Source organism: Lepidochelys kempii, chromosome 1 (genome assembly GCF_965140285.1).
Source record: "Lepidochelys kempii isolate rLepKem1 chromosome 1, rLepKem1.hap1, whole genome shotgun sequence".
Classification (NCBI taxonomy): domain Eukaryota; kingdom Metazoa; phylum Chordata; order Testudines; family Cheloniidae; genus Lepidochelys; species Lepidochelys kempii.
In genome coordinates, this window is record NC_136380.1 from 175,143,691 (window position 1) to 175,155,815 (window position 12,125).

The 12,125-nt window shown below is 38.7% G+C and overlaps 1 protein-coding gene across 1 annotated transcript in view; it reads left to right on the forward strand.

Moving 5' to 3' along the window:
- Positions 1–12,125, forward strand: part of TMPRSS15 (transmembrane serine protease 15) — an 88,297-nt gene that overhangs the window by 10,199 nt on the left and 65,973 nt on the right. The window contains 2 exon segments of the mRNA XM_073329227.2: positions 3,195–3,322; positions 7,593–7,701. Of these exon segments, the coding sequence (XP_073185328.2) occupies positions 3,195–3,322; positions 7,593–7,701 (237 nt within the window).

Sequence of the window (12,125 nt, forward strand, 5' to 3'; positions counted from 1 at the left end):
AGGTATCTTTTGTAAACACAACCCTCTTATTGCCTATTAATTTCACTCAAAGCATATCTCTGGATATTTGGTGTAGTTTTGTTCGTGTTTTTTTCATTGTGTCTAGAAATGTACTAAGTTCAAGCATCTCACCAAGGTTTGTGATCATTCCCTTTGCTGATAAGTCAGTGAAGAGTTAGAGTTGAATGGTATGTTTAAGGTTCTTCTACTTATCCTTGGTGGTTGTTGTGGAGAAAGTTGGAATTCCCATTTCACATTTGCAGTGCCCTGTCCAACATTCTTATTCTGCATAAAACAGGCTATGATATAAAGGCTATGAAGTGTATGGCCTATTGCTTGAGTGCAAATGGCAGATTTTCTTTCTTACACCTTCACTTTGTATTGCAAATATTTTATTTACAGGGTTGTTGCAAAGAAGCTAAATTAATTATTTGCAATTGGGCTTCACTGCAGAGGATGTAAGGATGATTCCTACACAGAAGTCATTCTTTTTTTAGATAACAAATCTGAGGAACTGTCTCAAACTGAGGTGTCAGTGGAGGAGGTTTTGAAACAAATTGATTATTTAAACAGTAATAAGTCACCAGGGTCAGATGGTATTAGGGTGACCAGATGTCCCGATTTTACAGGAACAGTCCTGATTTTGGGGTCTTTTTCTTATATAGGCTCCTATTACCTCCCACCCCCTGTCCAATTTTTTCACATATTCTGTCTGGTCACCCTAGATGGTATTCACCCAAGAGTTCTGAAGGAACTCCAATCTGGAATTGCAGAACTACTAACTGTGGTATATAGTCTATTGTTTAAATCAGTCTGTCTACCAGATGACTGGAGCAGGGCTAATATAACAGGTTTTTTTAAAAGGCTCCAGTTGCAATCCTGGCAATTACAGGCTGGTAAGCCTAACTTCAGTACCAGGCAAGCTGGTTGAAATTATAGTATAGAATAGAATTACCAGACACATGGGTGACAACAATATGTCAGGGAAGAGTAAATATGGCTTTTGTAAAGGGAAATCATGCTTCACCAGTCTATTAGAATTCTTCGAGGGTGTCAACAAGTATTCCGACAAGGGTGATCCAGTGTTATAGTGTACTTGGACTTTCAGAAAGCTTTTGACAACGTCCCTCACCAAAGGTTCTCAAGCAAAGTAAGCAGTCATGGCATAACAGGAAAGGTTCTTTTATGGATCAGTAACTAGAGATAAGAGATAGGAAACAAAGGGTAGAAATAAATGGTCAGTTTTCACAGCAGGGAGAGGTAAATAGCCAGGGCCCCCAAGGATCCATATTGGGACCCATGCTGTTCAACATGGTCATAAATAGTCTGGGAAAGGGGGTAAACTGTGAGGTGGCAAAGTTAGCAGACAATACAAAATTTCTCAAGATAGGGAAGTCCAAAGTGAAGATTTACAAAGTGATCTCAGAAAACTGGGTGACTGAGCAACAAAAGGTGAAATTCAGTGTTGATGAATGCAAAGTAATGCACATTGGGAAAAAAAACCCTAACTGTACACACAAAATGGTAGGTCTAAGTTAGCTGTTACCTCTCAAGAATAGTTCTGTGAAAACATCTGCTCAGAGTGCGGCAGCAGTCAAAAAAGCTAACAGATTGTTAAGAATCATCAGGAAAGGAATAGATTATAAAACAGAAAATACCATAATGCCACTATATAAATCAATAGTATACCCACACCTTGAATACTATGTGAAGTTCTGGTTTCTCCAGCTTAACTATATATAATTACAATTGCAAAAGTTGCAGAGAAGGGCAACAAAAATTATTAGAGGTATGGAATAGCTTCCAAATGAGGAGAGATTTAAAATGCTGGGACTTCATTTTAGAAAAGAGATGACTAAGAGGGGATATGATAGAGGTCTACAAAATCATGAATGGTGTGCAGAATGTGCATAATGAAGTGTTATTTACCCCTTCACATAACAAAATCACCAGGCGTCACCCAATGAAATTAATAGGCATCAGGTTTAAAACAAAGAAAAGGAAGTACTTCACTCAATGCATGGTCAACCAGTGGAACTCATTGCCAGATGTTGTGAAGACCAAAAGTATAACTGGGTTCAAACAAGAATTAAATTAATTCATGGATAGGTTCATCAATGGCTATTAGTCCAAAATAGTCAGGGATGCAACCCCTTACTCTGGGTTTCCTTAAACCTGTGATTCTCAGAAGGTGGAGGACAAGATAGATCACTGTCAAGATTATCAAGATAGATAATTGTTCTGTTCTGTTGATTCCCTCTGAAGCATCTGCCACCAGCCATGGTCAAAAGACAGGATACTGGGTTAGAGGGACCATATATCTGATCAAGTGTGGTCAGTCTTATGTTCTTATAAGTATTTTGCCCCTTTTTTCTTAAGTCAGATCTTTTCCACCTTCACTCATATGCATTTACTAACAAAAGCAAAAACAAATGTACGTAGAACTGAGTGATTACCCTTCTCCTCACCTCTATCCCGTGAGGTATGTACTTCCAGGATGCTTATCCAAAATGTCTTTATGGTTCAATCCTGCTCCATTGGCAGAATTTTTATTCACTTAAATGGGGTCAGGACTGCACTCTTTGGCCCTGATCCAACAATTAGACCCATGTGGAGGGACACTTACACCCTTGGGCAGTGCTGTTAGTGTGACTCTATACAGACTTAAGGGTCCACCCCCAGGGAGCTGATTGCAGAATCTGGGCAGAGAATTGTACAAAAATAGATTTTTTTCCTCAGAGATTTATAATATTACTAAAATTTGTCCTTTAAAGGGCTTTTTTATTAGTGCTGTTCAAAATGTGAGAATTTTTTTTCCATGACAAATTTTAAATTCTTTATGAAATGATTGAAGGTGAAAAAAATGAATTTCCAATTGAGTCAAATAAAAATGATTTTTTTTCATTTTGCAAAAAAAAGTGATAAAAAGATTTCCACCAACCCATCCTTTTGAGCTTAGTTCTAACAAGAAGTGAATGTTCAGTTTTCATATTTCTGAACTTATTCACCCTTCTGTACTAATATTCACCTTTCAGGTATTATTTATTGACTCAGAGGATGTAAAAAACCATAAGCAAGTTAGACATACCACTCACATAATTGTTGTGTAATCAGGTTTGTGATGGAGTCCCAAAGGCAAGTCAGTTCTCCTTTCTAATATAATTTTATTTTTCCCCTTTTCTTTTTTCAATTATTATTTCAGTGATATGTTTGCCTCCTGAAGAACCTTGTGCTGATGCCATAAACTGCATAAGTAAAGACTTATTTTGTGATGGAGTACCAAACTGCCCAGATGGTTCAGATGAATCTGAAAAAATATGTGGTAAGAATGTAAAGCTCTGAATCAATCTTTAAATCTGCTTGTACTTGTCAATATATTAAGCAGTAAAAGTATCTTCCAAACCAATCCCACTAGAAGTGAAAAATAGAATTCAAGAAGATAATTTACTCTTTAAGAAATGTATGAAACTATAGATTAGCTTGATATTTTTATGAATATTTGTATGCTTTAATGCTGAAGCAGCATAAGCCAGCTCTATTCATCTAATGGAAAAGCCGTTGTCAAATAATTTACCAATGATATCCAACATTGTGCTATCAAATGATGTTGCTATGCAGCTGCAGAACCACATATGCCATCTCCAGAATGCATTAACCTTAATTTCTTGGTGGAACCAGTACAAAGATGTCCCTTGTGATAGTTGATAATGGTATCCTACTTCAATCTGATGTTCTTCCATTGCTCACTGTTCTCAATTAGCTTTTAATACTGTTGACAGGGGGATTCTACTGCACTGAGGCAATTTATAGGTCTCTCTTTATTATCTCAAACCTGGTTTCCATCTTACTAGAATGTTTGCAATGGAACTGATCAAATATTACCAAAAATGACTCAGGAACATCTAAAGAATAGGTCTGACCTCAAATGGTGCTGAGCCCCTTCTTCAAATTGTTGACTGCTCTTGTTATGTGCTAACTGCACCTCTGACCCCTTTCTTGTCTCTCTGGTCCCTTGCCTGTACCTGTCTTCAGGTGGAATCTCATTCTTCTCCTCACACTTAGCTCAAAACCAAGTTATACTCCCTTCTGGGAACCACCACTTATCACTCTGCAGGTCCGTCAGAGTTTTGGACACTTGAGTTTCCTCCTTTTGGAAACCTATGACCAGTGTTAGTGACCTTCTTGGGGAAAAAATGTAGTTCTTTTACAATTGGAACAAAGCACTAGAGAAAAAAAGCCGCCACACATACTTAAATCTCTTGTAATCTTGCACTTCACTACAAACTTAGCCAAATAAATTTCATTCCAGCCATCAATTCCCATTAAATCAGTGGAAGTGAAAAGGAATTCAGGAGTTTGCGTAATTGGGCCTTTGACTCAGAAAAAGTTTGATGCAATAGCACCTGGCAATGATTTAGCTAAAGTTTGTACAGCGGTCTGAAGCAGTACATAAATATTCCACGGTATGTGTAATACAAAGTATTCTACCTGCAACATTTAAATAAATAAACCAATCATTTTTTATGGTTAACAGTAATTGCATATTTTTATTAGAATAAATAACACTTTTTCATAGCATCATAAAAATGCAGGGCTGGAAGGGACCTTGAGAGTCATCAAGTCCAGCTCCCTGCCCTGAGGCAGGACCAAGTTTGCTTGTGAGGTCAGTTTTGCTCACAGATTTTGCTTATGTTTTGTAGAGAACTAATAGAAACACTTGTAAAATAAGGGAGAATTCAGTGAAATCTTTGACTGCTCAGTTCCTTTGAAAAATCAGAACATTATTTCTTACTTAAAGCAACATTTATTTAGATTGCATTGAATATATAAAACTGAGTCCAAACTTGCATGGGTCTTTAGGACAGAGATGATGTGCAATTATGTCACACAGAAGCTTGATGTAGAGTATTCACAAAGCAAAATCCAGAAGTTACAGCCTGCTCTAGGGAGTTACTGGTGGTATCCTTTTCCTTTTCATTTGTGCTGGTGGATCAAGCATCCAACCTATTCTTTTCAGTTCACATTTTCACTGAAAGCTGTTCTTCACAACCTGGGGGAATATAAAAGTCTGGTTTCAGGATAACATGTTATTCAGCCCATCACCCTTATTTTAGATTTTGAATCTTAAATCTTATGCTCAAAAGTAAAGAGCTTTTCCAGGCTTCTATATTTAGGCTTCTTAGCAACATTTGCAGAGCCAGTGTACAGAAAGGCAATAAGCAATGTGCACATTTGGGAGAGCTGCCAAGTTTTCTACCTCTTTGATTTTTCACTCCTGTCCCATCCCCCAGAGTGACTTAATACAGCTGTATAATAGCTAAAGTTGTCTGGCTTTTCAGAAGTGCCACAGAGTTTTACAATGAGATTTACAGACAATTTATAATTCTTGTTCAAGTTCTTTGGCACACAAAATGTGCTATTTCCCTTTAAACAACTTAAACAACTAAACTACTTGATTCCTCCTCTCCTCCCCCCAGTTTATTTCTCCCTCTAGTATTACTGAATTTAGCATATGCTAGAGATGTATAGATACATTACAGGAAAGGTGAAATTCTAACCGTTTTTTCCTGCCTTTGACAAACTGTAGTGAAATCCATAAGCTTTTAAGCAGAGATTCAGACAACGGATGATGAAAGATACATTCATTTTCTAGTTTTATCAATAAAATTTCCATGAAATATTTCTTTCTGGCTGTGCTATGGGCAGCAACAGCAATAGGCAATACTGAAGGGCAGTTAGAAATAGTACTTAAGGGGTCTCCAGAGAAGTAGGGAAAGCCTAAACTATTTTTATTAATTAATTTTGTTGGAAAAGCAGCCATGTAGCACATCAGTCTAAAGAGAGGGAGTTTGGGCGCTCAGCACTTGGGGGCATTATTTTTCATGACGGGCGCGAAGACCCCTGTTTTTGTCTACCATAATAAACCTACTTCACAGCATCGCTACTTTGCTAACAGAGATTAACCTACGTTAGCAGTGAAGAAATAAACCTTCATCGACAAGTAAAGGCTCTGCACATGAAACAGATGGGCTGGATCCTACTCTTTTGAAGTTAATGTGAGTGTTGTCATTGACTTAAATGAGAGCAGGATTAAATCCTAAATGCACCCAGCCTCCAAGACAAGTGGTTGGAGCTGTCCAGATTCTCGCGGGGTGGAGAAGCAACAAGAGCAATTTCCAGGAAACCCCACACTGGACCAAAAGGTCCTTCTTCTGTCCCAGCAAGGGAAGCAGCTGGAGCTACCCAGGGGCTCCAGCAATGCAGCAGAAGAAGTCAAAAGAACAGCTCAGACTCTGCCTTACCCTGACCCGAGGTGCCTCCTTTCTCTGCAAGGGAAGTAGTTGAAGCAATCCGGAGTCACCGGTGAGGAGGCTAGGGAAATCCAAAGGGACAACACCATTAGCCCTGTGCCAGTACCTTTAAACACTAACTCTTTGTGACTGTTTGGGGAAATCTCCTGCTTGGATAAGTGGATTTATGTTTTAATGCTCTTGTGTTGTGTAGCCCTCTTACAGTCAGTAAGATCTGTGATGGGGAGGGTTGGATTAGGGGCAGATAGTGTGAGAGAGCAGATAAAGGAAAGGGGGATGGGAGACCAGCAAAAGAGAATTGTTGAACAAACAAAGCACATGCCAAACTTTGCCTTAGTCATTATGGGGTGATAACTCTACGAGGCTGGCATCTATTTTGCTACACATCTATAAGAAAATACCACACCTTTGTGCACTTGATAAATTTAGCACATTATTATTATTAATAATGGGGTAATAGTCACATCCATATTAATAAAGACAAAAATATCTTACTAACAATATATAACTTCTTATGATCTGTATCAAATTGAGCAACTTTCTCTTGCTCCCTGAGTAATATGTGGCATTGCATTTAAAATATAGTAGCTGTCCATTTTTCAAGTAAAATATCTAAATGGTAAATGGAAAGCATAGGGAAAAACATTTATGTTATTTTAAAAATAAGACTACCCTAATGATCAGTGTCAGTGAGGATACAGGAAAAGTATTTAATGTTAGATTTGGACAATGCCTCTGTTTTAGCAAAAAATACCCTATGGAATTCAAAATGTGCAAATGTAAAACTTTGTCCATTTTCATGTTCTTACTGGGCTTTTTGCATTTGTGTTTTTGGTTAAATTCACTGATTTTTAAAAAAGGTGTGAACCACATCCTTCATGAGCTCCAGGATGAATGAGCAGTAGGAAATATGAACTCTGAAGGCAAGATCCTGTGTCTATGTGAATGCACTTAATAATAATAAAACAGGGAAGGAGAATACAAAAAATGAATGGCTAGATAAGCAGTGTTGTCTCTGACTACTGTACAATGTTTTCCATAATATGTCAGTGAGACAAAAAAAGTCAAGCTTGTACTGTGAAATCATACAGTTATAGGAGTTAGAAATAGGAAAGATCTATTGGGTCATTTAGCTTATCCCCCTGTCAATGCAGGACTGTTCCCTATAATACATTTTACAAATTGTGGATATAAGTCTGTTTCTGAGCCCAGTTTCATTCAGGCAATACCTTCAAATTTCATATTGTACTATGGCAAATATTAATGATTATTTCTTTACAGCTACAACTTGTGATGGAAAATTTATGTTGACTGGCTCCTCTGGATCTTTCCACTCTATTAATTATCCAAAGCCTTATAATTCAAACATTGTTTGCCAATGGATTATACAGTAAGTAGCTTCAAAACATGTTGTTTCCTAGCATCTATTTGATTGTAAGGTGTTCTCATTTCCTGTATATCAGAACGTACTCCCTGTGTTTTGTATTCCCTGTTAAGATGTTCATGTAAAATGTACAATAGAAATTTCTTCCATTTATGTACACAGCTTTCTTTAAAACAAGGCACAAACTTCAAGAGTCAAATATACCATCAGTTTTTTCACTTAAGATATTTGATGCATGAGGTGGTAGGGATGGTGTGAGAAACCTCGGGTACTCACTTTCTATATATGTAAGTACTTGTCTGCTCTGGATAATTTGGGTGTATTACCACTCAGTTGACTCTCCATTCCACAGAATGTTATCTTTCATAAAAATATTACTGGAAATATTACCTTCAAAGCAATAGTTTTAGAAAGAGATAACTGTTGTTGACGAGCAGGATTTTCAGATGTGCCTAAGTGACTTAGGGGCACAAGTCTCTGCTGGAAGTCAATGGGACTTCTGTTCCTAAGTCACTTTGGCCCAGCTCTTCAAAGATTTTTAGACACTTAACTCCCACTGATTTCAATGGGACTTATGTGCCTAAATATCTTCAAGGATCTGGGCCTTAGGTGCTTCTGAAAATCCCACTCTATGCCAACTAGCACACTCAAAAGTACTTTGAGAAGCAAAGGTTCTTGTAATGTCTTTGTAAAATGGCAGTCTTGTGATCCTCATGTATCCAATGAGGGTGATTAATTTGGGAGTTAGACACCCAATTCTCACTGAAATTCAGTGACAGTTGGGATCCTAAATCACACAGGCTCCTTTGAAAGTCCCAGTTTTTGAGGTTGTTCTGGCAGGGCAGGTACTTAACTTGCCCATTTATCTCAACTAGTCAGCAGTGTATTTAAGTCTTCTGTTTTCCTTTTTATAAACACATTCATCACTCTCCAGCTTCTGATATCTGCAGTGCCATTCACTGATAATTGCTGGCAAACACTAATTATCAGTTATAGTAGATATTATATATTAAGGGTCAGGTGAAACTTCGGGGTAGGCAAGACAAATCAGACTCCTGAAAGGGCCACAGTAGTCTGGAAAGGTTGGGAACCACTGATCTAGCGATTTTGGACCAAGATTTTCAAAATTGGGTGACTAAAATAAGGCACCTAAATAAGTAGCCTGAGCACCCAACAGCTCTCAGTGACATCAGTGGAAACAGGTAGGTACTCAGCACTTTTAACAATCATGTACCTAAAAAGGGTTTAGGACCCAAACTGTAGCCACCTAATTTTTAAAATATAGGCCTTGGTGATGAATTTACCCAATTTAAACACATGAAATAAATTATGGCCCACATACCTACAAAAATGGAATAAGGCATAAGGCCCCTATTAGAGTCATTGGGGCTCTGCCTGAATGAAAGTACCCCTCTGTGATGGGGTGTCCATCCCAGACAAGGCTTGAAGGGGTAAGGTTGGCTATCAGGGCCAATGTGCTTCCCAGGCAGCACCTGGAGGAGGAAGCAGGGACCAGGAATTAATTAGGCAAGGCTCAGCTGAACAGGAACAAGCAGGGCCTGCGTAAAGCCCAGGAGCTGAGAGCAGAAAGGGGATACGTGGAAGTAGGCTCTAGTCACTCCCTGGAAGAAGGAAGGTGTGTTTGGGGGTATAGAGATAAGTAGCCGAAAGTTACTTCCTAGGAAGGAAGGAGGTGTGTGGCTGACAAACCCAGAGAAGGGGGTAGAGTCAAAAGGTAAGGAAAGTCTTTGGGAAAAGGCAGTAAGATCCAGGGTGGAGCAGAGCTTGGCAGCTGACTAGAGGGTCCCTGAGCTGGAACCCATAGTAGCGGATGAGCCTGGGTTCCCCTGCCAGCCAATGGGGAAGTGTCACAGACCAGGCAGTAGTGAGTAGACTCCCTTGGACAGTTTGCCTTGAAAGACTTTGATGCCCCAGAAAGGGAGGTCCAAGACACAAAGAGGAAGCTGTAGCTGCTGACGTAAGAGGGGCCACAAGGTGAAAGAGGACGATGGGTGGGGAGACCACCACAGATGGGGACAGCACCTGGAAGGAGCTAATCCCCAGAACAGCCAGGAGGATGCACCCCTAGTGGTGAGTGAACCCCATGACATCATCCCACAAAGGTCAGAGTAGGTCTGGATGAGAATGCTTTCATATTAAAATACTCCCATGTCAGTAACCTGAATCAAAATCATCCCATCAGTTATTACTAACAATAATACCTAGCCTTTATATAGTAGCTCTCTAACACTTCTCTGTCATGAAGTGATGAGATTGTGCTGCATAGTGAATTGATAGATAAAGGAGCATCACAGATAACATGCAAACATAAGAGGAAGTGTCCTGTATCTAAGGGTTAACCTTTGGATGCCACACCCTCCGGTGTAGTTGAGTCAAAGGCCTTTTAAAGGTTCATCTACTATGTCCAACATTACAGTAATGATGCATCAAATGTGTGTAGCTACATGTTTCTCAATGGGAAAAATAATTGTCTAGTTTTATTCTTCAGTTCTCTGCCTTAGAAAAGCCTAAGTACTCACAATGAAAGCCTGAAAAGATCAGCTGGGTATCTCCTAACTCAGACACTTGTCTTCCTTCAGGGTGCAATTGTTTCTTTGGGGAATCTTTTGAATTTTTCAGTCACCAATGGGATGCATTTTATGTTGTTCTTGTTAGAAAATATTTATTAAAAAAAATCAACCTGCAGCACAACCAAGTTTGATCTTTTTCCATCCTTTCCTTCTCTACTAAGTAACCAGAAAGTTCAGCAGTGACCCCTGATAAAAGATGTTTTCTGTGTTCCCTTTTCTAGTTGTTTCCTTAATAAAGATATAATTTCATCTTTTTTTTTACCTAAAGCATAAAAATAACATGATGGCAACAGTGTGGTCAGTTTCCCTCCATCATATTTAATTACACAAGCAGTCCTCCCCCAGTGTATTTATTTTTCACAGCATTCTTCATCTTTTCATTTTCATAAATATATATATTTATGTTTGTATCTGTGCACAGCCACAAAAGAAAAATAAAAAGGATTACAAGCTGTATGAAACCTTGTTCCATGTGTATCTCCTAACTGGTTATGACAGGCATGTTGCTTTCAAATCTGTATTTGGATTTCCGCTGGGAATCACAACCACAGAGAACAACAAATCCATGGTTCTGTTGGAATGATTAATTGATTTTGGCAGTGGACTTATGGATCTTGGACCACCATGTATTTCTGATGGGGAGAGTAGAGAGAGAATCATTTAGAAAAAATATGGAGAATGTGATGGAGGGGGAGGAATAGGATGCAGCACTTGTGATATTGAACTGATGCCAACAGACTGCTGTGCAACGCTTAGAAGTGAAGACATAGAGCCAACTCATAGGTTGGACAGCTCCGGTTCTCCTGAACTTAAATTGTGGTTTTGGAACAAGGAGGAAGGTAGCATGGACTAAGTCATAGATTCTGAAATCCTTTCTCTTGTTGATTATTGAAATACTCCACAAAAGTTCATTTGACTTAAATGAAGCTACTTGGGAATTAAAGTGATACTCATCATGAGCCAAGTATCAGAAGAGGGCCACAAATTAGCAACCAGTTTAAGAAAAAGAGCTACCCATTTCTACTTCTGATTCCAAATTATTAGAAGGTTCAAACCCTGAAGTGCATGTTTTATGTATGTAAGGAATCTGTAGGCTCTGGTAGTAACCAAGGTTATGAGTTATCACTATATAAGAATTTGCCCAATCATTAACACCTCTTAGAAAAGATAGAACAAATGGCCAAGAGAATAAAAACTCAAGGTCTAACACCTAGGTTTCTTCAATAGTTTGAGAAAAATCAGAGTAACATAAGAATGGCCATACTGGGTCAGACTAAAGGTCCATCCAGCCCAGGATACTGTCTACGGATAGTGGCCAATGCCAGGTGCCCCAGAGGGAGTGAACCTAACAGGTAATGATCTAGTCATCTCTCTCCTGCCATCTATCTCCACCCTCTGACAAACAGAGGCTAGGGACATCATTCTTTACCCATCCTGGCTAATATCCACTAATGGACTTAACCTCCATTAATTTATCCAGTTCTCTTTTAAACCCTGTTATAGTCCTAACCTTCACAAGGAGTTGCACAGGTTGACTGTGCCCTGAGTGAAGTTGCTGTAGCCTTTTGCAAGAGTTTACCGCTGATGGAGCTAAAGAGACTTCCCCTTTTTCCTGTCTGTGAATGAATAAATGAGTGAATGAAAAATGTATTTAACATCAAACATTGATATTATATGATGTGCCAGATACAGCAGTGAAATAGGAAACTGGATTAAATCTAATATTATGATTAATATGTATATAAAAGGAAAGGCAACTATAGGTGATACAGTTTTGGGCAAAATATTGAAGACTTTAATGACAGGGTTTATTCATGGGTGGTATTGTTATGAAAGAAA